The sequence below is a fragment of the Tachysurus fulvidraco genome, chromosome 18, assembly GCF_022655615.1.
Source record: "Tachysurus fulvidraco isolate hzauxx_2018 chromosome 18, HZAU_PFXX_2.0, whole genome shotgun sequence".
Lineage (NCBI taxonomy): Eukaryota > Metazoa > Chordata > Actinopteri > Siluriformes > Bagridae > Tachysurus > Tachysurus fulvidraco.
The window spans coordinates 11,269,448-11,295,140 of record NC_062535.1 but is presented as its reverse complement, the minus strand read 5'-3'; the positions used below and the strand labels follow the sequence as shown (position 1 = coordinate 11,295,140).

Sequence of the window (25,693 nt, the reverse complement as noted above, 5' to 3'; positions counted from 1 at the left end):
TACATAAATATTTAAGTCATAAAACGATGCCTATGGAAGTGTTTGAAGCAAATAAGTGTGTTAAATAGCACTAATTGAAAAAATGCATCGCTTTAACAGTGCTTGCATTTATAATATGTAAAAAATATGGTTGATTGTTATTAAAATCTGACAAGTGAGTTTTTCAAATTTGGAATCTTTTTTCCCCAAAATGAATTGTTTGTAGAACATTGTTGGTAGAAGTTGTGTACAAACCTTTGACTGGTAGTGTGTGTGTGTGTGTGTGTGTGTGTGTGTGTGTGTGTGTGTGTGTGTGTGTGTGTGTGTGTGTGTGTGAGAGAGAGAGAGAGAGAGAGAGAGAGAGAGAGAGAGAGAGAGAGGGTGTGTGTGTCTGTGTGTGTCTGTGTGTGTGTATGTGAGAGTGTGTTTGTCTGTGTGTGTGTGAGTGTGTGTGAGTGAGTGTGTGTGTGTGTATGTGTTTCTGTGTGTGTGTGAGTGTGTGTGTGTGTGTGTGATTGTGTGTGTGTCTGTGTGTGTGTGTGTGAGTGTGTGTGTGTTTCTGTGTGTGTGTGAGTGTGTGTGTGTGTGTGAGTGTGTGTATGTGTGTGTGTGTGTGAGTGTGTGTGAGTGTGTGAGTGTGTGTGAGTGTGAGTGTGAGTGTGTGTGTGTGTGTGTGTGTGTGTGTGTGTGTGAGTGTGTGTGTCTGTGTGTGTGAGTGTGTGTGAGTGTGTGTGTGTGTGTGTGTGAGTGTGTGTGAGTGTGTGTGTGTGTGTGTGTGAGTGTGTGTGTGTTTCTGTGTGTGTGTGAGTGTGTGTGTGTGTGTGAGTGTGTGTATGTGTGTGTGTGTGTGAGTGTGTGTGTGTGTGTGAGTGTGTGAGTGTGTGTGAGTGTGAGTGTGTGTGTGTGTGTGTGTGTGTGTGTGTGTGTGTGTGTGTGTGTGTGTGTAAGTGTGTGTGTCTGTGTGTGTGAGTGTGTGTGAGTGTGTGTGTGTGTGTGTGTGAGTGTGTGTGAGTGTGTGTGTGTGTGTGTGTGTGTGTGTGTGTGTGTGTGTGTGTGTGTGTGTGTGTGTGTGTGTGTGTTAGCGCTTGGGGGAATGTACACTTCAACAATGAAAATCAAGGTTAATCCCTGTGGTAAATGAAATGGCCGGCATTTAACAGTCACAGATTCCATTAACGATGAAAAGTGGCTAGAAACAAGCAAAATATTCTTGCACCATTCTGTGTTGATGTAAACACACACCACCACTGAGGGCATTAAATAAAACGAGGTACCATGAGAAACTATCCACACCTACAAAGATGACTATATTGTAGCTGAAACAAGAGACACACAATTCACACAACTGTGTGTCTTTCGGCCAAAACCTGTGAAATGTAATTTGGGGATATTATAAAACATGGTCAACCCATTGCCCCTTGCTTTTTCTCTTACTTTCTAAAACATCCTCTGGGACAACTACTACATTCCAATTGTGAGCAAAGTCTTTCCAATATAAAATCTAAACACAAATGCTGAAATTCAAATACAGCATGTTAAATTCATTACGTCAGTCACGTTGATCAAATAAATAAAGTGAATGTAAAATGCAAATCTGTTATTATTGCCTCACTGCTTTGGTCTTCGTCAACCCCTGCTTCCAACACCTGCTGGTGAAGCGGAGAAGCTTCTTCCTTAATGTCTTGATGGAACACAACCCCGGTCAAAGCAGTGAGATGCAGCCATAGCTACTTGAATCATTAAGATATGAACCTCTATATCATTTGGTGTGTTCATTTTAGAGTACTAAAATAGACTGATGCAGGGGTCTGGCCACTCCATGACCAAGATGAAGTATTGGGCTGTCTCGTACCATTCAATCAGCTCGATTACTAATGGACAGTGAGGTTCAAGCTCCACTTTAACAAGGAGACTGTGTGTGTCACCAGGCTTAAAATAAAAAAAAAAAAAAAAAAAAAAAAGCTTAACTGCTCAAATTAGAAATAAAGAAACATAAAATGATCTTCTTCTTATTAACTCAAATCAGCCTTCTTTGTATCAAATAAAGTTTTTAATTCCACACAGCTCTGTGACTACTCTGATTGTGATAGGTTTAAATCCTTTCATAGTTTATCATATAAAATAAACGATTATTATTGTTATCATTAATTATTATTATAATTATTATTATTATAGCAATAATAATAGTAGTAGTAGTTGTATTATAATTATAATTATTATTATGATTACTGTTATTATTTATTATTATTATTATTATTATTATTGTTGTTGTTGTTGTTGTTGTTGTTGTTATTATGATCATTATGATTATTCGTATCCTGCCTTGATGCCCGATGACGCCTGAGATAGGCACAGGCTCCCCGTGACCCGAGAAGTTCGGATAAGCGGTGGAAAATGAATGAATGAATGATTATTCGTAGCTTTTAATTTCCCATGCTAAAAAAAAAGACTTTTAAACAAATGGGAAGAACTGCCTTCGACACCGGATACAAAAACTCAGACTCCGCCCTCGTGAACATGTTAACTCCGGAGAGTGAAAAAATATCGTGCTTATTAGGACATAAGATATCCTTATCCGTTTCATATCAATCCGTGGAACAGAAAAATCAAGAATTTCAATTAAGAAAAAAAAAACATCAGAAATGATTCTACGGCCTTTGACGCGAATGTCCGTTAAAACACGTGACCTCAACCGGCACGTGCGACACGTGGGCGGTTTAAAGTCATGTTTTGATGATAGCTGTAAAGAGGGACTGATCCTCAAGTCTTCGTCCACGGATATCTTCCAAAACCTGGCTTTGGAGGACTGGATACATGATCATGTCGACTTGCAGAGTCGAAGGATCTTGTTTTTATGGAGAAACGCTCCGGTTGTGGTGGTCGGGAGACACCAGAACCCTTGGCAGGAGTGTAACCTGGACCTGATGCGGCGGATGGGAATCCCTGTGGCGAGGCGGCGGAGCGGAGGAGGAACCGTGTACCATGATTTGGGCAACATAAACATGACTTTCTTCTCTTCGAAGAAGAAATACGACCGCATGAGAAACCTCGGTGTGGTCACCAGAGGACTAAAGGAACTCAGGCCGAATCTGGATGTCTGTGTTACTGACAGGTTTGATATTATCCTCAACAGGTGTTATAAAGTCTCCGGGACTGCAGCCAGGCTGGGAAGGACGACCGCCTATCATCACTGTACCCTGCTGTGTTCCTCAGATCGCTCTATCCTCTCATCAGTCCTGAAGAGCTCGTGCACTGGCATTAAAAGCAACGCCACCCCCAGTGTGCCTTCGCCTGTTGCAAATTTATCAGACCACGACCCCACTCTGAACCCCGAGTCCATAATGGACGCCATTGCGTCTGGTTATAATAAAGAGTTTGACCTTGACTGTCCTGTCCTTACAGTTGACCCAGGATCAGAAGTGCTAATACCTGGCATTCACAAGATGACCTCTGATTTGAAAGACTGGGACTGGGTTTATGGAAAGACCCCAAAATTCAGTGTTTGTACATTTTTTATGGTGGAGAACACCAATGTTGGTCTGGAGATGGACATCAAGAATGGGGTTGTAGAATCCTGCATCATGGACGTACCCCATGACTGGCTGCCTGCAGACTTCGTGAACGAGTTCTGCTCCAGTTTGACAGGGGTCCGGTTCTGTCCAAATGAGTTTGCTGTGGCTGTAGCAGCTTTCATAAGAACGACCTCATCCTCTCCGAAGCACACACAAAACACATTAAGCCTTTGTGAAAGCATTGTATCTCTAATGTAAATAAAGGATTTGAGTTCTCTGTGAAGGTCTGATTCTAAGCGTCTGATTCGGTTTTTTACGTTCTCATGTATTTGTGCTGTGTCCAAATTAGAACAAAGTACAAGAATGCACACAATACTGGCTTCAAATTGTGAAACTCATACCATCATACTGTCAGCACTTGTAAGACACTCCAAGGACCAGAGCCGGATTTTAATACCATAAATAAATTAATGTATATTTAAAGAAATTTGTATTATAGTACATACCTGTGGTACTATCCTATAGTCTTGTTGAGTTAAATGCAAAAGTGTTCACACCCTATATAAATCTTTTTTATATAAGTAATTGTTGTGGAAGTTTTGAGGTTCGAGAGAATTAAAGCATAAAAGTATAACACCAATAGGCACGGGCAAGAGTATAAAGGTTTCACGGTTTATTGCGTTCAGCTTTGCAGAAGGACCCAACACTCTATGTGTAAAATCAGAGAGGAAGGGCCCCCATTATTGATAACATCAGCATTTTATAGACAGGAATAAAATGAAACAGGACATGTAAAACCAAAACATCATCCACCATTGGCTTAGAAGCATCGCCTGCTCATCTTCTGACCGAACTAATCCCACGGGAACAAAAAAGGTCTCATGGGAAAGGTCTGATTAAAGTCAGTTTTAGGAAGAAACAACTGAAATCTCTAGTCACAATAACTACCAGCCATGGGAAAATACAGAAGCCTAGAAGGACAGATTCATGTGTTCTTCTCTAAAGTAAAAATTTCCACTACATAATCCACAAAGTATTTGTTTAATGGACAACAGCCACAATTACAGTTATTAGGATTGTGGCATTAATTATAGAAAGCTCAAAAGTTTGACATGCTCATGTTATTTTATTTACATGCACCTCAGTATAATGGAAATACCTCCACCATTACCAACAGCAGAAACCTTCATTCATAAATAAGAATAAATACCACAAAGGTAGAGGGTTACTAAAATTCTTCACAATAAGGGGTATAAAATATGGTTTAAATTAGCAAATTATTTTAATTTAACATTTTAATCTATCTATCTATCTATCTATCTATCTATCTATCTATCTATCTATCTATCTATTTATTTATTTATTATGAAATATTTTACTTGATCGGCTATTTATTTATTAATTTATGTTTATTTTGTTAGTTAGTTCTGTATTTGTTTATTTAGTTAGTGAGTTAGTTATGCATTGTTTTTTGTTTGTTAATTAGTTATGTATTTTGTTTATTTTGTCAGTAAGTTAATTAGTTATGTTATTTATTTTAGTTAGTTGTTTTGTTAGTAAATTAGTGTCCTGTGGTTCTGTATAATCCACTACCGCAACATTATATGACAAATTCGAAATCTCCTCCCGAACAGCCATCTAGTGTTCTGCTTCCTTGTAGCACCTGAGAACATTTTCTGTAACCATGTAGTGCACCATGATAGTGCACACGAAGTGATTCGGAATTGTGCGAGCTTCCAGGCTGCGCATGCGCAATGCTGCTCATAGAGACCATATGCGCTAAGCGGTGACCACACACAGCGGTGCTAAGTGGGGAAATTATTACACAGTAATAATGGGAAAGAAGCAGAAAAACAAAGGAGATGACGGGTAATGTATACTTCAATAAAGGACAGCAGTGTAAAGCGCTCGTTGTGGAAGTGAAAGGTTTATTATGTCATGTTAGCGCTCTGAACCACGGGCATCATGTGGCAATAGCTAGTTAGCTAGCTAGCTAGTTAGCTTAGCCTCTGTAGTTAGGCCTGTGCTAACGTTGTATGTTATTATATATAACGGGACGTCTCTTTAAAGATGTTTAAGATGTTATTTACACCTCCGTGGGGTTGATTATACAGTTATGTTCTACGTCAGGGCTGTATAATGTGAGAGGAAAAGCATCTGCTCTGTTCACCTGATGTTCTCACAGCAGCAGTGAGCAACGATGTGAATGCAACATCATCTGTTTTCATTGTATTAGTATCTGTATAACAGCATGTCGCTATAACGCTCCTGCTTATTCAGCCAGCTCATCGTCTCTGTCTGTGATGCTGCAGTCAATTGTGTGGACGATCGTGTAATCTTTCTGTTGTGCGAACCGAGAGCACAGGCTCAGTGCTGACACCTCTTTTCAGGGGAAAGTAGACAACCAATCAACAGAAGCCGACTTATTGCGTCACGGACTAATTAGCATATTCGTTGATTCGTTGTGTCGTTGTCGAGAATGTAGGATTTTGTGAAGCGGGGTTTAGTCAGGAAACAAACATGAAAACGATTATCACTATTTTTTAAATTTATCAAAAATGCAGGTGGGACAAACGATGCTACATTAGTGATTCGTTGTTGGTGATTGGTTGTTGGATAGGTAGATGTGTTGGGTGGATGGACAGACAGAGATAAATAGATAGGCAGAGATAGATATGTTGGGTGGATGGATGGACAGAAATAGATAGGACTGTGGTAGCCTAGTGGTTAAGGTGTTGGGCTACCAATCGGAAGGTTGTGAGTTTGATCCCAGGTCCACCAAACTGCAACTGTTGGGCCCCTGAGCAAGGCCCTTAACCCTCAATTGCTCAGCTGTATAAAAATGAGATAAAATGTCAGTTGCTCTGGGTAAGGGCATCTGCCAAATGCTGTAAATGTAAGATATTTTGGGTGGATGGAGATAGATAAAAAGAAAGAAATTTATCATTGCATAGTACAGGAACACAGCAACGAAATGCATATAATTGTACAAAAGTTATATAAGTAGTGTAGAGTTCAGTAGTTTGATTGTGGATGGAAAAAGCTGTCCCTGAACCTGCTGGTTCTGGTGCTGGTGTTCCTGTATGTCCTTCTTGATGGAATGAGGTTAAACAGTTTGTGACTCGGATGTGAAGAGTCCTTGATGATGTTGTGATCTCTGCGCAGACGTCTGCTGTGGTGAAGATGCTCAATGGCAGGTAGTTGGGGGCCAGTGATGCATTGGGTGGATTTGAGGACACTTTACGTTCGCACACAGTGGAGCATCCATACCATACAGTGATGGAGTTTTTCAGGATGCTCTCGATGATGCAACAGTAGAAACTCGTTAAAACCCCTCGGGACAGATGAGCTTTCTTAAGACTCCTCAAGAATTACAGGCATTGTTGTGCCTTCCTAACCAGAGCTGAAGTGTTCTGGTGCCAGGACAGATCCTCAGATAGGTGAACTCCCAAGAACCTAAAGCTGGAGACCCGCTCTACCTCAGTTCCATTGATGTAGACTGGGGAATGTCTCCTGCTGTTAGATTTCCAAAAGTCCATGAGGAGCTCTTTAGTCTTGAGGGTCAGGTTGTTGATGGCACGTTACACTGTCAGGCTTCGTATCTGTTCCCTGCATGCCGATTTGTCGTTGTTGCTGATCTGGTGGTGTCATCTTCAAACTTGATGAAGATGTTGGAGATATGCAGAGGAGCACAGTCATGGGTGAACAGGGAGTAGAGTAGTGGGCTCAGAACACAGCCCTGTGGGATGCCAGTGTTCAGAATGAGGGTTGAGTATACCTGTTTGCTCAACCTAACAGATTGAGGTCTGTTGGTGAGAAAGTCCAGAATCCATCTGCAAGTGGGGGTGCAGATACCCAGGTCACTGAGCTTAGTGATCAGTACAGTGCGGATGACTGGTGTGGGTTTAGTGTAGGTGGTAGCTAGAGATGCTCCGATCAGCATTTTTGGGGCCGATTACCGATCACTAAGATCATGATCTGCTGATTGCTGATCACTGCCGATCACTGAATGGCAGGGGAATGGGAATCTTTTATCTATAATCTAGCAGAGTTTGCACATTTTTAGAAATGAAATTAACTCTAAATGAACTGTATTGAGAGGAAAAAAAAACTGTAGAAATAGGCTACAGTCAAGATCTTGAAGAACCACCAGGTGTTTATTTTAGAAAATGAGAACTTAAGGCTACTGTAGGCCATCTTTCCCAAATAAGGCAGAGTAACTTAAAATTATTCCAAACAAAGAGGGGTCAGGCAGACCAACACACATCAGATCAGCTTAATGGGATGTAGCCTCTTAATACACTGATTACATTTTATAATTGGCAGCAAAATGTAAAACTTGTATGATGAAAAACTACTGCCACAAAGGACAAAACTTTGGCAGGTGTTTTTTTTCTGTTATTATTATGAACGTCTGATGTAGTTGAGGAACCAACTACATCAGATCCAAAAAATAAAATAATGAAAGCCACTCTATCCTTCAGAAGCCTGTCAATGTTTGTGTTCACTGTTTGGTACAGAGTGGGGAGACACGCATCAGTTCGGTATTTCCTGCCTGGGGGGTCGTATCGTGGATCAAGGCAGCTTAGCAGGCGACACAGTCGGCTGATTGAGGGATGGGGATGTTGTTGGCTTCGGCTGGTATGGCGTGTTCTAAGATGCCTAATCATGTTAGTGGTATTAAAATGCCGTTTCCACCTCGAGGGATTTCATCACGGCATACATTGCAAACGGCTAACTTTACGTCTTTATCGGACACTTTGAAAAACTTCCAGACGGGAGAACTCATGTCGCCGCTGGTAAGCTCCGCTCTGCTGCTGTTTACCTGTGCGCCGTGCATGCACGAGTGAAAAAGTCGCACGAGTAATTTACGTCACGTGATCGGCTTTTTTTGATCGGCGCTTTTGGGGTTCGCCAATCAAGCTATTTTTAACCAATATCGGCCGATCATGATCGGTGGCCGATCAATCGGCGCATCACTAGTGGAAGGCATGCAGTGAGGTGATTCAGAACAAGTTTCTCAAAGCACTTCATAACAGTAGGGATTAAGGCATTTAGGCAGATGAGTGCTTAGGCACTGGTATGATGGTTGTAGTCTTTAGGCATGTAGGAACCATGGCTTGGGCCAGTGACAGGTTGAAAATGTCAGTTGTCCAGCGCATGCTCTGAGAACACGTCCCAGTATGCTGTTCGGATCAGCTGCCTTGCGTGCATCCACTCTGCTAAACGCTGAATAGACATCCGTTGTTGAGAGTGAAAGTTAACTGTGAGCAGAAGAAGAGTCAGCGGTTGAGGTGAAATGTTCTATGCATTGATCGAAACGAGCAAAAAAAATTTATTGCGTTTGTGTGGTAGGAAGGCACTGCTGGTTGGTTGAGATGGAGGTGTCGGTTTGTAGCCTGTGATGGTCTGGATGCCTTTCCACATGTGTCTGGGGTCAAAGTTGTGGAAGTGCCCTTCTCTGTGGATTTTGTATGTATGTTTGACTCTCCTGATTCCTCTTTTCAGGTTGGCCCTGGCTCTAGTGTAGTCCTCTGTTGCATCTCTCTCTTGCAGTGCTTTCATCTCTCTCTCTCTCTCTCTCTCTCTCTCTCTCTCTCTCTCTCTCTCTCTCTCCATCTCCCTCCCCCTCCCTGTGCATGTGCCCTGCCCTGTGTTGCCTCATCTTGTCTTGTGACTTGATGTGCTCTCCTCTGTCAGGTTCTTTCCATTGCTGATGCAACTGTTTGTAAGTTTTCTCTATATAAAGAGCTCTTCACGTGTTGTTTCCTTATTGCTGTAGATGCTGCTGAAGGTAAGAACCTCTAGAACTACTTTTGCTGTCGACTAAAGAAAGGTCTCTGATTATTAATCTTTCAGTCAGGTTTAAATATTATAATTATTGTTGCGTTCCCATTACGCATAAGGATGCGGTTCCTGAGATTAAAGAACGCAAGATGTCTGGTTCAGACGATTGATTTATACCACAGCGCTTTCTGACTTCTGAATGAATTCTGGAATCCGATTGGTCAGAAGTTGTTGACTGACGTTTCATAACAGCAGCTTGGACGGTTATAATTCAAACAGTTATTTTATTCACCTGGTCAAATACATTAATGTTTCTATAACGGCTTCAAAAATGCGTTTGTATCGTGAACACTGAAGAAAAATGGCGAAGCTTTGTGTAAATTGACGTTTGTATGGATGGAGTTTACGGTGTCGGGAGTCTGTAGGTCAGGAGTTTGTGCTTTCTGGAGTCTTGGTAACATGATAAACTGTGGGGGCAATTAATGTTTTAATAAAAAATTAATAAAGCACTTCCTCCACACCACTCCACTGCTGATTGTATTCCTTACATGATATTGATATTCTGATTAAATCACCTCAGAGTTAATGTGGTTGGAAAAAAAATCCATTTACATAAATAATAAGTCAAAGTATTGTGTTTTTTAATCGCTCACTACATATAAAATATGCTATTTATAGCTATAAATCCGATATAAACGATCGTTTTTAAAACGCAAATTAATAGTCTGACGGTGAATAACTGATATTTCATTCGATTCGTTTTGTCTTAAGTGCCAAAGACGACGGCGTTGACATCGATGCCTTAGCGGCCGAGATCGAGGGAGCCGGCGCAGCAAAGGAACAGAGCAAAGGCAAGGGCAAGAAGAAGAAAGGGAAGAAAGATGACTATGAGTAAGTGTTTCTTTGCTTGCTCTGTCTGTCTGTCTATTAAACTACTCTACGTGTTGTCACTATGGTTACATTCACACAACAAACCATAATGGCCCAAATCACCAATTTATTATTTTTAATGCAACATAAATTTGTTAATTTCATGACTTACAAAAATACAAGTGGCCATGGTTAAATGAAATGCTGTTTATACAGCAACTTAAAACTAACAAGCAGCATGATCTGTCCAGACTACAGATACAGTCTGCAATGACATTTAGTCAGTAAATCAGATCTGGGCCACGTTTGCTTGCGGTGTGAACGTAGCATATGTTTACTAATCCGAAGCGGAGAGAAGCCGATGCTCGAGTCTAGAGTGCTGATGGTGGTGTTTTTTGCAGTGAGGACGACATCCTGAAAGAACTGGAGGAATTATCACTTGAAGCCCACGGTGGAAAAGCAAAAGAAGCAGCAAAGGTAACAGCAGAGTGCTGTGAATCTGACACAATGACACAATTTAACTGTGGAAGTGTTCATTCCAATGAGCTTGATGGTAGATTATTAGTTACAGTCATAGTGTTATTTACAGTGTAATGATATAAAACAAATCAGAGCGCCGCAGACGTGTCCCTAATGATCTCATCATCTCCCACCTGCTGTATCCAGAAATCAGACTCCATAGAAGACGCCGAGCCCGAGCCGGCACTGATAAAGGCAGACAAGAAGAAGGCCAAGAAGGGCAAGCGTGAGGACGATGAGGGTGAAGAGGCTCAGGGTAAAGACGACCTGGAGAACGAGAGCAGGACGAAAGGCAAAAAGGATCTGGCGGCTCCCGCTGCTGCTCCTGCTGCTTCAGAGTCTGACAACGAGTCGCTATCACAACTCAAAACCAAGCCCGTTAAGAAGGGCAGGCGGAAGGGCGCCTCAGACTCTGAGGACGACGAGGAAGACGGACACGGCAAGAAAGGCGGTGGAGTCGACGAAGAGCAGTCAGACGACGATTTCCTGGCCGCAAGCAAAAAGAAGAAGAAGGGAAAGGCGAAAGCAAAGGCCGACAGCGACAACGACGACGCAGAAGACGACGGTTCCTTCAAGATGAAGACGGCGGCACAGAAGAAAGCGGAGAAGAAGGAGAGGGAGAGAAAGAAGAAGGAGGAAGAGAGGGCCAAGATGAAGGCGAAAAAGGAGAAGGAGGATGAGGCTGTTAAGAAGGAACCAGCTAAGACTACAGAAAAAGCTGCTGCTGCTCCATCCACAGAAACAAAGAAGACTGAGCTAGAGGAGTTAGACGGAGCTGAAGACCAGGGCGAAGGTAAGATTTTGTCTCGACTGTTTTAATAGTTTATTTATTTGCAATATCAAGCTAAAAAATATCTTTTTCTTCAGATGAGGGTGAGGGTGAGAAGAAGAAGAAAGACAAGAAGAAGAAGAAAGGTGAGAAGGAAGAAAAAGAGAAAAAGAAAGGGCCAAGCAAAGCTGCAGTGAAGGCCATGCAGGAGGCCCTTGCTCGGATGAAGGAGGAGGAGGAACGAGCCAAGAAGGAGGAAGAGGAGAGGGAGAGACGCCTGGCCGAGCTGGAGGCCCAGAGACTGGAGCAGGTGAGTCAAACACAACAGGAGAGTTGGATTTTCTCTGAGAACGCTGGTTACATTTTGTCTACATAGTCTTAGGTTTAGATTTCAGTAGAAAATAAAATGCTCTTGTTCAGAAAGTTTTGCCACAGTCTTTTGTCACTGGTCTTGCACAGAGATAACGATGACTACCCCTGACACATCTTTTCTCTCCCGCAGGAACGACTGGAAGCAGAGAGGAAGGAGAAGAAGAAGCAGAAGGACAAAGAAAGGAAAGAGAGGCTGAAGAAAGAGGGCAAGCTTCTAACCAAGTCGCAGAAAGAGGCTCGAGCCAGAGCCGAGGCCACGCTCCGTGCGCTGCAGGCCCAAGGTGAGAGAGAAAGACACACAAACTAAGAATAAGTTTATTCCAGTGTTTCTTAGCTCTGAGGGTCACGTCAGGAAAGGCATCTGGTGTCCGTTCGGTGTGCTAAACATGTGTCTTTCTCATTGCTCATTGGTTAAGGTGTTGAAGTGCCATCCAAAGACTCCATGCCAAAGAAGAAGCCTGTTTACTCCGACAAAAGAAAAAAGAAGCCAACAGTACACACTCCTGAAGGTAGCTTCTTAAACTACATGCTTCTTATGGCTGTGTTCAAACTCTCGCTTCATTATGCAGTGAAATACAACTGTTTATTCCTGTTTGCTCTGACAGAGACCTCAGAAGTGGTTTCACCCACGTCGGAGGTGGCTCAACCGATCGCCACTGCAATGGACGTGACCGCTTCCAAAGAGGCGGCAGGTAATTTTACACACACGCTTTTTGGTTGCCGTTCGTTACCAGGCCGACGTGTGCGGTGGATATTTCACATAAGCGCAGGTTGTGAATTGTTTGTTTGTTGTCACAGAGGCTAAGGTTGATGCTGCGGACCTAGATGACTGGGAGGCCATGGCCAGTGATGAAGAAAGAGGTAAGACCACAGACAACTAGATAAAATTAAAGGGTGCCATGTGAGGAGGAGGAAGAGGATGTATTCCCTTTTGGGGCTTTTTACACCTGGTCACTTTATGCGTTTTCTGTGATCAGATAGCTATCCGATGGCAAAAAGACCAGGTGTAAATGCCCGCCGAAATGTTTTAGAGACGGATATAAATCCGATGGTACAAACCCCTTCAGGAGGTGGTCTGGGACGCATTTCAGATGAAACTGGACAGGTGTAAATGAATGTGGTTGTTCAAGCCACATACGTCAGTGCTATACTCCTCCCTAACGGAAGTACGGCACTCGCAGGTGATCTTTCACCCAGGCGTCTCGTTGGGTCTTAAAATGCGCTGCTGCTGCCAGCGAAAATGCAGCAAACAGTAAATGCTGTTATTTGTAGCATAACCGTCGTAACAAAAACCGCATACGCCAAAGCGTGTTCCATTTTAATTACCCCGGAAATGAGGTCAAATATATTTGCATTTTGGGCGGGAGTAGAAAGATTGGATCGATATCCGATTCGCCAAGACGCATTTATGTGGCCTAATGTAAATGGAACAGTTTTAAAAAATCAGATAGCTATCGGATCAGAGACAACACATGAAGTGACCAGGTGTAAAAAGGCCCTTTGACTCACTAGGTTATTTCCTCATATGTTCTCGGGTGATTTTTCTTGCCACCGTTACCTTTGGCATGCTCATTAGGCATAAATATAAATTTCATTTTAAACTTTGTCATTTTTATGTTTCTGTAAAGCGGCTTTGAGGCCATTTCCGTTGTTAAAAGCTCTATTGAACTGAACACACGCAGCGCTTAGACGAGGCTGCACGAGTGAAGCAGGCCAAAAGTACTCTGAGGAAGCAGTTCAACCTTGGATAAAAACCAAGTGTAGGAAGTAACCAAGTATCTCATTTATAATGTTATAGGCAGCAAAAGTGATGGAGGGATGACCCAAAAAACGCAAGATGCAATAGACAATATAAAATAAATATTATTTCATTCTATACTTTATTCCTTGCTCTGTTCTCAATGCTCAGATAAATTTAGTAATATTCCACATATCTACAAAATTTATTTCTAATGGCTGAAAGAATACATTTTTCAGCCCCCCCTTTGTTAAATTATCTCCACTGTGAGATAATTATGAAACGTTAGGCGCCGTTCCTCGCTGCCGATGTTCTGTGAAAAAGACCGTAATCCTGTGAAAGAAAATTTGCCATCATCCCCCCCCCCCCAAACAAAGATTAATATATCGTTGTGTTTCTGATCACTCTCAGAGTTGAAGAAGGTGCACATCGAGGTGAAGGAGACAGCAGCTAGTCAGTCAGCCCGCAAACCCTCCGCCTCTGCCGAACAGGAGAACGGTAGCGAAGACGAGGATGACGACGACGACGATGATGACGACGAAGATGAGGACGGTGATGATGAGAGCGAGGAAGAGGTAGATGATGAAGAGAAGGACAGCCAGGCAGCACAGGAGAAAAGTGTGAAAGAAGAGAGCTCGGATTCGAGCAGCGAGAGCGATTCAGACGACGAGCGCACCAAAGAGGAGAGAATGTACAACAAGGCCAAGAGACGCATCGAGGTACAGACATAAACAAAGTGATAGAGACATGATTGAAATATCTGAATGCTAAGGAATAAAAGCCAGGTGGAACTGAGAGTAGCAGTAAATCTCCCAGGTTCTTTTAGCTGATCCTGTTATTTTATTGTGTTGCAGAAACGGAAACAGGAGAATCTGAAGAACATTAACTTGGAGAAATTGAGGTCTCCTGTGGTTTGTGTCTTGGGCCATGTGGATACAGGAAAAACAAAAATTCTAGACAAGGTGTGTATGTGTCTGTGTGTGTGTCTGTGTCTGTGTCTGTGTGTGTGTGTGTGTGTGTGTGTGTGTGTGTGTCCATTTATAGTTCACCCAGTGTGTGGTTTGAGTCACTTGTGCTGTTTTATATCTCCAGCTGCGACACACACACGTACAGGATGGCGAGGCAGGTGGAATCACCCAACAGATCGGTGCCACCAACGTTCCCTTGGAGACCATCATCGAGCAAACCAAGATGGTGAAAAACGTGAGTCTCACACCCGCCAACAGACAGTACAGAAGAATATGTGCACTATTTGTACACTTTTTACAATCCAAATGTTTACAATCTTTTTGTCTTTTGATTCGATTTGATTTTTCTTCAGTTTGACAGGGAGAATATAAAGATTCCAGGAATGCTGATTATCGACACACCAGGACACGAATCTTTCAGGTGAGCACCACGTGACATTGACGTTTTTCTCTTCCTTCCTTTCTTCCTGCATTTATTTATTCCCTTTTCTTTCTTTTCTTCACTGGCTTCTGTTCATTCTTGCAGTAATCTGAGAAACAGAGGCAGTTCCCTCTGTGACATCGCGATCCTGGTGGTGGACATAATGCACGGTCTGGAACCACAAACCCTCGAGTCCATCAACCTGCTGAAGGAAAAGAAGTGTCCTTTTATTGTGGCTCTTAACAAGGTGGGTCTTTCCACAGATCTGCGATCAGACAGTTACACAGCAGCCTTTGCCTAAAGCATATTAGGGATTATTTTTCCAGACCTCGTGTCTGTAACAGTTACGTTACAGTTTCACCTTCTGTAAAATGACCTGGGGAAAAAAATCCAAGATTAAATACTGTGTACAGTAATCCCTCGCCACGTCGCGGGTCACGTTTCGCGGCCTCAGTGCATCGCTGATTTTTCAGAATTATTCATCGAACAAATAAAACTAAAAACGGTTTCCCAGGATGCCAGACAAAGAGAGAAACTCTCTCAGAGGCTTTGTACATACCCACGGGCACTCAGACAAGGCACATGATTGGTTCCCGGCGCGAGTTCTGAGCTGATTGGCTGCGCATCATTGCATCCTCTCCCAGCTTCTTCCCTTGTTGTATCTCGCCACTCTCGTTCACGCTGTCAACTGTGTCTCGCTTATTGTGTTCGAAATTAACTTTTCATTAAGCCCTTACAATGCCTCCTAAGCGCTGCGTGCCCCAGCGAAAGATTCCTCTAGTGAGTTCAAGAGGAAGATGATGACCATCAGTGAAAAGGTCAAACTTAGGGCCAATCCTACTTCACGGATTTTCATCTATCGCGAGCGGTTCCGGTCCCCATTAACCGCGATAAATGAGGGATCACTGTGTATATATATTTTTATTTACATTTATGCCATTTGGCAGATGCCCTTATGCAAAGATTGTGTTATATGTTGTGTAGAAATAGTTTGTGCCCTTTTAGCATCAGTATAAAAATATAGACTTAAGGAAGCTTTCATGCTTTTCTGTTGTTTCCCTCCAGAATGAGGGGGAAAAGTATCAGAGCAATAGAATATAGACGATGTTTAAATAAAGGTGTCATGTGACCTACCAACGATCCCGAGTCATTGTACGTAGCCGTGTGGATTTTTTAGTATGACGCTCATGTGTACATTGTGTAGATCACGAATCGTACTTCATTTCTGTGTTACTCTGATTAACGTACCAGGAGGCTGAAAGGGTAATTATTTATGTAGCATTATTATTCATTATGCATTGTTTCACTGTCATGGCCACTGATATTTTGTCGCTGTCGGGCGGAAACCTCCTATGTCCAGATTTTGTCAATTTCATATTTTTTCACGTATCGATGCTATTGGTCAGTCCCCACGTGGGTCTGTTATTTTTACAAGTTATTAACCGATCTAAAGTCTTGAAAATAGCCTGAGCGCAAATCTCTTAACTCCATTGGACACTTCAACTGTCCACCTCTTCTTCACTCCGTGGGAGAGCTTCGTGGCATATCCTCAAGATTAAGAGTCGCAACGAATCTAAATGTCTTCAAAACACTGGGCTCAAAGAAAAAAAATCTTTGACCCCCGCTAGTTCTGGTGCTCGTCTGAGGACAGGAATTTAGCGCAAGACAATCCACTGCACCGCGGACTAAACCCTGTGCATTGCAGATAAGATACAAACCCTGTGATAAGATAAACCCTGTGTTTTTTTTTAATTTCCTGAAAAATAATGGTTTTGGAGATACGAGGATTCTGCCCGACAGCGAGGATTTGCTAAAGAAATGTGCAGTACATGTATTAGTATGACATTTATTTATTAATGCCATTCTTTCATGCTCTCAGATCGACCGTCTCTATGACTGGAAGAAGAGCCCGGACACAGACGTGGTGGCAACGCTGAAGAAGCAGAAGAAGAACACAAAGGACGAGTTCGACGAGCGAGCCAAAGCCGTCATGCTGGAGTTCGCCCAGCAGGTTCGTGCGCACTCCACATCCACGCCCTCCCATAGCCGATAGATTCACCTTTTTTCATCGCCGTATTGCTCGTGTTTGATTTATATTTAGAGTTAATGATCAAGTAAGTGGTGCTGAGAAGATCCTTCACACATCTTCGTAATATTACAACATCTTCGGTGCAGGATCTGTTCAAAATGTGACGTCAACACCGTGTCAGCGAATGTCTGCACTCACAGGGGTCATTTATAATTAAGATGACTCTTGTATTTTTTTTGTTTGTTTTCTCGTGTGTGTACGTTTACAGGGTTTGAATGCAGCTCTGTTCTATGAGAATAAGGACCCACGTACATTTGTGTCACTGGTGCCCACCTCTGCACATTCAGGCGACGGCATGGGCAACCTGATCGCCCTACTGGTCGAGCTCACCCAGACCATGCTGGCACGCAGACTGGCTCACTGCGACGAGCTCAGAGCACAGGTCATGGAGGTGGGGTTGAAATTTCATTCTCTTTAAAACTGTCAGAATTGTATATTACAGTATCTAGTCAAAAGCAAATCAGAAGTGTCATTAGAACCACAGTGTAATGACTGCTGTAGTAATGGAGCACATTTGGGTAATGAAAAGCATTTTTATGCTTTTTTTTATAACCAGCAGTAGAATCACAACCGAATAAACTTCCTGCTGTTTCTTGTCCAGGTAAAAGCTCTGCCCGGTATGGGCACGACAATAGACGTGATCCTGATCAACGGATGCTTGCGTGAGGGTGATACCATCATCGTGCCTGGTGTGGAGGGGCCGATCATCACTCAGATCAGAGGACTGCTGTTACCACCTCCTCTCAAAGAGCTCCGGGTTAAGGTCTGTCTCTGGCTTCGTTTAACATCCAGCCAACATACTATACAGAGCTTAAAGTTTCTACAGATATCGAACATCCTCCTGTTAAATATCTTTGTGCAGAATCAGTATGAGAAGCACAAGGAGGTAAACACGTCTCAGGGAGTGAAGATCCTGGGGAAAGATCTGGAGAAGACTCTGGCAGGTTTGCCCCTGCTCGTAGCTCATAAAGATGACGAGATCCCTGTATTGAGGGTGAGGATTTCTTTCCCTTCTATCTTGCTGCACTGTCTTGTTATTTGGGAACTTGGTGGCTTGCTAAAAATGACAATGAAGTAAATGGTTAAATAGCTACTTTTGCTAAATGTTTTATTTATTTATTTTTTTAGTTTTGGAAATTTAAGCCGAAAAATAAATAAATAAATCAAAAGTAGGCCTAAAATTCCCAGAAATATAGATATACAAATGGATATCACTTTACTCGAATGCATGTGTTACACAGAACAAAAGAACTAACACAAACATGTATACACACACACGCTTTATCTCAACGAGGCAGGAGAAAATGACAGCAGAGTGAAACCAGTTCACTGACCGAACAAAGAAATAATGGAATATTCTGAAAAAATGTATTTGTCTTAGTTCAAGCCTGAGACTTTTCTCTACACAAAAACATTTATACTGAGATACCCTGCATCTGTTTATGACCGTGATGATGCCATATATACTTTTATGTTTGTCCGTGTAGGACGACCTGGTCAGGGAGCTGAAGCAGACGCTGAATGCGATCAAGCTGGAAGAGAAGGGTGTCTATGTGCAGGCATCAACGTTGGGCTCGCTCGAAGCTCTTCTGGAATTTTTGCGCACATCCAAAGTTCCTGTAAGTACAAAGATCTATCTTAAAACCAACCTCAGGCTATATGTACTCACTGATGTACATAAATTTTCTTTTAAGAGTAGTAAAGTTTTTTTTTTGTGGCTTCAGTCATACACATGCTTGCTCACGACTTGCACTCGGTAAAAAGTCTCCAGTATTAAACTGTGAAGAATTTTGTAACGTATCTAAACTTAGATAACACGGCTCTGACGCTGTATAAATGTTCCTAGTGTATTATACTGTATCGTAGATCAACCTGAAATAAAGATGATTTGGATTTGTTTTGTTTTCTTTCCTTTTGTTTGTTTCAGTATGCTGGCATTAATATCGGTCCTGTTCACAAGAAAGATGTAATGAAGGCATCTACGATGCTGGAACATGACCCACAGTATGTAACATCTCTAACTCTATTCATTCTTCTCCCAGCTTGTACAATTTTATGGATTTTAATGTTTCATAATATTTTCAACATATATACAAAAATCAGAAAGCGCTGCACTTTCCTCTTGGCTGCTGCAGGTACGCGGTGATCCTGGCATTTGACGTGAAGATTGAAAGAGACTCTCAGGAGATGGCCGACAGTCTCGGTGTGAGGATTTTTAGCGCCGAGATCATTTACCATCTGTTTGACGCTTTCACCAAATACAGAGAAGACTACAAGAAACAGAAGCAGGAGGAATACAAGTGTGTGCTCTTTTCTGTCCAACTCTGTAGCTCCCAACTAGCAAATTGCATCCTTTGACCTTAACACTATTATGGTTACTGGTTAATAGTTAATATTATGGTTACTGATTAATAGTAATTATATTGTACATGCGATGTGATGTGTGATGAGATGTGATTATTTAAACATTGTCTAACATGTAACAGGTACTGCATTTAGCTGGAGATTAAAGGGGCACATATTTCAGATCAGCTCGTTTATTCGGTGGTTATCCGCCCCATCCCTAACCCTTCCACCCCACATAGAGCTAACATGGTCCGTTATCCCGGTCTCGTTACAATTCTGCATTTATTATACTGCAGTGTAAACACTATCCATCTGATTTTGGTCTTCTGTATAATTCTGCCGTCTTTCTGAAATCAGTTGACTTTTTAAAGATGCCCTGCCACATGTATTTTCATTACTTTTGTGGTAATGTCTGAAGTTTACCATGGACACTAACATTTTTTGTGGAAAAAATGCCTTGGTTACCTTGTTTCAAGCCATTCTAGTGTGGTATAGAAAGCCTGCAGGAAGACTCAGCTCGATTTGTGCCAGTTCTCATTAATATTCAATGAGCTATGCTGCTTGGCTCCGATTGGCTAACCGCTAGGATATGAGAGCATGACTATTCATTCACCCAGTGCAGTAAGTAGCCTAGGCTAGAGGAACTTTGTTTACAATCACCTGGAACTGAGGCAGAATGGCTTCTTCAGGTATATTGACGTTCAGCCATACTTGCTGTATAGGAAACTCACTGAGCTACACGAATTCTGTGGGCGTGGTCTCAAGTGGGAGAGCTCATGAATGGTAATGAGCTCGATCGATTCTACGTCACTCTGAGCAGCTTTTCTAACTGACCTGATTTCTCCGCTTATTTCTTTTAAGTGGCTAGAACTGACAGAGGAGGTAGCAGTTCATTTTCACATTCCCGACACAACACAAACACATATGGACCGAACACGTATCAAAAAATACAAGTAAAAACGGTTTTGTGTGGAAGGGCAACTTAAACATAATTCTTTGGCTCAGATATCTTCAGGTTCAGTTCTACTTTTTGTCATGTTGTGCTTTATTAGAAAAAAATGAACTGTACAGAATGATTTTACAAAAAAAAGGGAAGGTGATGTGTTTGAGTAATTATAACATCCCTGGCCTCGCCTTTTGCTCCTATCTCTCCGCTAGGCATGTAGCAGTGTTCCCTTGTAAGCTGCGCATCCTGCCTCAGTTTATCTTTAACTCCAGAGACCCTATAGTCATGGGGGTGACTGTGGAGGCAGGTGTACTGAAGACGGGCACACCGTTGTGTGTACCTACCAAAGCGGTAAGTGAGACTGAGGAAGTGTAGTGTGTGTGGTTTGGTTAACAGACTATCCCAGGTCTTCCTGCACTGATAGACTATATCTTTTCTGCCCTTTGTTCAGTTTGTGGATATCGGCATTGTGACCAGTATCGAGATGAACCACAAACCAGTGGACACGGCGAAAAAAGGGCAGGAGATCTGCGTCAAGATCGAGCCGATTCCCGGAGAGTCGCCCAAGATGTACGGCCGACATTTTGAGGCCGTAGATATGATCGTTAGCAAGGTGAGACTGTGTTTACTTAATGTGTGCTATGATATTTGATAACTTACAGGAATAATTTATTCAGGTGTTTAGTTTATTTGACCGTGCCTAAAAGGGCAGCTTTTATTTTTCAGTGCAAGTAGTAAATGCAAGAGGGAACTAAATATGAGATTTGGAGATGGGAACTGAATTAACCACGTGTTGGGCCACGTGACACCTATTCTATTGTCAGAATTTGTCCTTTTACTGCATCGTACCTTATCTATGTTCTGTGCTGAAATCAGCTTTTCAGAGGCATTTAGGTTTACAGGTTAGGGACTTTGGTCAAATCCAGCATTAGTCCCGATGGTTAATTTGTTTGTTTGTTTGTATATTTATTTTTTCCCCGGCAGATTACCCGTCAGTCCATCGATGCTCTGAAGAACTGGTTCCGAGACGAGATGCAAAAGACGGACTGGCAGCTAATCATGGAACTGAAGAAAACTTTTGAAATTATCTGAGCACACACAATGACTTTCAAACTGACCTTCATGCTGAGACTACACATACACACACACATACACACACACACACACATATACACACACACACACAGTTGTGCACATTGCCGAGTCCATCTGACTTTCTCGGTCTAAGTGTTGCTGTTGTTTTACACCTACGTGCACGCACACACACCCAGAGGAAGTGTTTGTGCGTGTGCAGGGTCGAGACATGTTCCTCCATGTTTTCTCTCCATCTCCTCCCATATGAGCGATGGAGATGACAGAAAAAGAAAAAAGAGAGAGAGAGAGCAAAAGTTTTTCTGTGAGAAACTGAAACTATTTCCACTGTTTTTAACAGTGAACGTTAGAGAAACATTTACACACTATTCCAAATGTGCCTGTTATTTCTGATTGACCCATTTAGTTTCCTTAGAAAATGGAGCTGCTTATATTGATTTAATGGAATAGATTCTCCCCAAAATGCTAACATGGATAATTACCTGAGAAAGTGAATCCAGAAGCCATTAGCGTAGATATTAGCGAGCGCTAATCCTGATGGCGTTTACGAATTAACCGCAGTGTTAAAATGTTTGGGTTATGGTGCAGTGGCAGTTTTGCAGGCTCAGTTTCAGCCGGTCTTTTGTGTGAACCTTCGTGTCCGTGGTGATGACGCTCCATCAAATCACAGAGTGCGTTCATTACACCATGTAGTGTTCGAGAGGGAATTGAAAGGCAAATGGGCAATTGATAGAGGTGAATTTGTAAACATTAAACAAGGATTTTAGACATAAATAATAATGCCTGGTCAGTTTTTTTTTTTATTATTATTATATTATTTTATTATACATTTTCCCCTTATCTCCCTGGTATGCAAGTCTTATGTCCCTTTGTGAATTAAGCCCACGCTGTATGATATTTGTTTCAAGGCATTTGCTTGATTCTGCCCAGTGCCTGTCTTTACTGACATTGTGTTCAATTGCTAAGAAAATCCCCAATTAAATACAGGTGATTGGAGATTTTATTACCAATAAAAAGATGGCATATTTCTAAGTTGTATTTGAACCATGATCCAGTTTTTGTGATTTCTAGTTTCTAATTGTTTCTGTCTTTAGCTGCTGAAGGAGAAAACTTTCTGAGCATGGAGAGCATGGGGTTGTAAACTTAACACTGAAGCAGTATTTACTGTATGCTACACACTACTCCACTCCCCTGCTGTGTAGTATGCAGTATGAGATGTATAGGAATCCTCCATCCCGTTTATACTGACATATAACAGCATTGTGTGATGTAGAAAAAGTTTGAACTAAAACCAGTTGTTGAAAATTGAACCAAATCTTTTGTAAAAGTTCACAGATCTATATATTACCTGACAATATGACTACCCAGCTACCAATGATTGGTTCCTGAAGCATTCAGATCTCTTTAGTTCCATTTCATTTTTTTTTTGTTTTACTTAATGTTCGTGTTGTGAATGGTTCAGAGAACATTCCCTTAGCGTTCTTATGGTAACCTTTAACGGATTTGAGAACCATTCTGGAACCCTTTGAAATATTTGTATGCCATTTCAAACACAACCCTGGGAGTTTTCAGGAAGGTTCCTGAAACGTCAGGGGAATGTTCTCTGAACCATCCGTATGTAAACCTGTCTTTATGCTGCTGCAAACCTGACCAGTTGTCATAAGGTACTTGTTATATTTGTATCTAATAAAACGAGACGGACACAAAAAAGCCTTGTAGATGAGAGAAGTCACAAGAGAGAACGACCAGACTAGTTTGAGCTGACAGCCAGGTTAACCACCTTTTCCAACTGTGGTGAGAAGAAAGGCGTCTCACAAGACGGTAAACATAATAATAAATGCTACAACAGCAGATCTTATTGGATTCCACTCCTGTCAGCAAAGACAGGACTCCAAGGCTTCTTTCTTATCAAGCATTATTCTTATTAACAGTTTTATCATCACACTAATACACGAGCGTCAATCACTGAATGTGTGCATTTTGTACTATTTCCAATCCTGCCATCAGAGCCTATTAATGAACCTTCTTAGAAGTCAATTAGAAGTTTTTCTCCTGACATCTTGTTTTTATTTCGAAGGTAATGACACATGAAACACAGAATGGAAGGATGTTACATAATTACATCATTTTCTCAAGCACTACACCAGTCCAGAAGCATCCTTTCTTCTCAGCCGATCGTTCATTCCAGCTTTTTCTTCAATGTGTCACCTGTCTGTACACTCTTAGAAATAAATGTGCCAAGAAGAATCCAAAATGGTTTTTTGGTTCACCAAGTAACCTTTTAGTAAACGGTTGTTTGTTAACCATTTATTTTTTGTAGTAAATACATTTTTCTATACTAAAAACCCTTTTGTTCAGAGCTCTACTCTTATGTTCAACAAAATGTTCCAAGGATGATAACAGTTCTTAGAAACATACATTTTTAGAACCTTTATTTTTACCACTGTAGTTATACATAGTGACCTGGAAGCCATTTAAGGATCACAAGAAATCACAAGGTAATAGAATAGTAAGAATTTTCACAATGCAAATTGTTCACACATTTTTTTTCTCGTGTGTATTAAGTGAGAAAAAAATTATTATAAACAATAAAAACTGCTTGTTTTTATTATCTAATATTTTCTCTAGATATATGTACAGTGTGCATGTATGTATGTTATATATTTTCTTTGTAGTTATTCACAGATTTTGGATGAATCTCGTTGTGTTTGTTTGGATGACGTGGTGTCGTCTAAATGCTGTACAGCACTTGTTCTGTCCTAAAGAGCTTATTGCATATTTTTCACATTGTTGTGTTTAACATACGTGGGGTTGAAGTCAGGACTTTATGCAGGCCACTCGAGTTCTTTTACATCTTAACTTTTTGGGTTTGTGCACTGTCACTGTCATGTTGGAACAGGTTTGGGTCCTTTAGTTTCATCGTAGGGAAACTGTAATGCTACAACACTTTGAGGCGACACTTAGAAAGACCTACATATCGGTGTGGTGGTTAAACTTCTGCCCATATAGTGTTTGTAAAAGGTAACGGCTAAATTGGGGTATCATCAGCCCTTAGCAGGGGGCGCTGTACACCAATATCTGTCTCACGTACACAAAGCCTACTTTGTGAAATTTTCTTTCATCAACAAGCAATTTGACAGAATTAACACTGCTTGTGTAGGACCAAACATGGTTAAGATTTTACAATTGTTAGTCGTTGGTCTAAAATTGACTCAATTCTAAGCAGCCATATTTAAAGTTTTAATGGTTTTTGGAATCAGCTGCAGCAAATGATCCATAGTATTAAATTTTATTGTGTTTAGTTGCTTTAAGTGAATCAAAGCGAGTAAAATTAAACCCAAACCATTTTAGTTTCAGAGGTGACCTTGGATGCTTGGTATCATCCTTACTTTAAAAAAAAATAAATCATATGAACCCCATTCTACATGCTTCAGATAACTTAAAGGTTATTTTCCACAGATTTTATCAGATGATTCATTCATTTTCTCATACATTTTATCCCCATGTACAGTATATGATTACATAATATGTATTCAACTTGAGGGAATACTATGTTCATAATAAGATCAAAAATTACTTGCAGAATTTGAATTCATTACCAGCATTTTACAGTCATATGTGTGGCAGAGGATGAGCTCACTCTAGCACACTGGGTAATTACTCATTATTCATTACCCAGCAGGGTTATTACAGTAAAACTCAACCCCAATCAGCATTGTCAGCATCATGGGTTTCATGGAACATTGAAACTGGAACATTGTCATGGATGGAAAAGCAAGACTGGCGGTGGGTTATTTTGGGGCTAGTGGCCACTAAGAGTCAAGTCAAGTCACTTTTATTGTTACATCACCACAGCAAATGTGCCTTGGTGAGTGAAAAGATCTACATTTAAAGGAAATAATAGGAAATTAACCAACACATGGAATATGACAAGCAAATGGAAAGTGCAAGCAGTGTATCTAATCAGTAAAGACTGGGAGAGCAGCCCTGATCCAGATCATTTCACTGTGCAGAGATGAGGCTGGTTGCTCTTTTTTTATGCTTTGTTCTCAACATTGTATGTATGCGTGTTTTGCAAAATAAGAGCCGCCTTTAGACAAAGCTTCCTTCCTTCCTTCCTTTTATGTTTGTTTTAAACTTCAGCCACTTGTTACCATCAGCAGCACTGAAAACAAATCTCCATTTGCATAAGCTGTCAGGGTCTCCAGAGGCGTGTTACTTTTTGTTAACAGGAGAGGAGAGGAGAGGAAAGGAGAGACAGAGGGAGAGGAAAGGAAAGAAGGGG

The 25,693-nt window shown here is 41.5% G+C and overlaps 2 protein-coding genes across 2 annotated transcripts; both read left to right on the top strand.

Moving 5' to 3' along the window:
* Nucleotides 1-2,460: 2,460 nt before the first annotated feature.
* On the top strand, nt 2,461-3,774 carry lipt1 (lipoyltransferase 1). The gene has a single exon (XM_027156006.2). The coding sequence runs from the start codon at nt 2,622-2,624 to the stop codon at nt 3,747-3,749; it is 1,128 nt and encodes a 375-aa protein (XP_027011807.2). The 5' UTR covers nt 2,461-2,621; the 3' UTR covers nt 3,750-3,774.
* Nucleotides 3,775-5,202: 1,428 nt separating this feature from the next.
* eif5b (eukaryotic translation initiation factor 5B) lies at nt 5,203-23,118 on the top strand. The gene is made up of 24 exons (XM_027156201.2): nt 5,203-5,360; nt 10,050-10,169; nt 10,550-10,625; nt 10,815-11,460; nt 11,535-11,746; nt 11,939-12,089; nt 12,225-12,317; nt 12,414-12,500; nt 12,607-12,669; nt 13,958-14,265; nt 14,401-14,508; nt 14,639-14,749; nt 14,868-14,935; nt 15,041-15,182; nt 16,815-16,946; nt 17,233-17,415; nt 17,626-17,787; nt 17,887-18,018; nt 18,512-18,643; nt 18,952-19,028; nt 19,160-19,324; nt 20,529-20,667; nt 20,768-20,929; nt 21,301-23,118. The coding sequence occupies exons 1-24, from the start codon at nt 5,326-5,328 to the stop codon at nt 21,406-21,408; spliced, it is 3,612 nt and encodes a 1,203-aa protein (XP_027012002.2). The 5' UTR covers nt 5,203-5,325; the 3' UTR covers nt 21,409-23,118.
* The last annotated feature ends 2,575 nt before the right edge of the window (nt 23,119-25,693 follow it).

Bases quoted from the DNA above. Each gene is read 5' to 3' on its own strand.
- lipt1 (XM_027156006.2), top strand. From the start codon at position 2,622: ATGATTCTACGGCCTTTGACGCGAATGTCCGTTAAAACACGTGACCTC.
- eif5b (XM_027156201.2), top strand. From the start codon at position 5,326: ATGGGAAAGAAGCAGAAAAACAAAGGAGATGACGG. The intron at 17,416-17,625 runs GTGGGGTTGAAA...TTTCTTGTCCAG, and splicing joins TCAGAGCACAGGTCATGGAG to GTAAAAGCTCTGCCCGGTAT. The intron at 18,019-18,511 runs GTGAGGATTTCT...TTGTCCGTGTAG, and splicing joins ACGAGATCCCTGTATTGAGG to GACGACCTGGTCAGGGAGCT.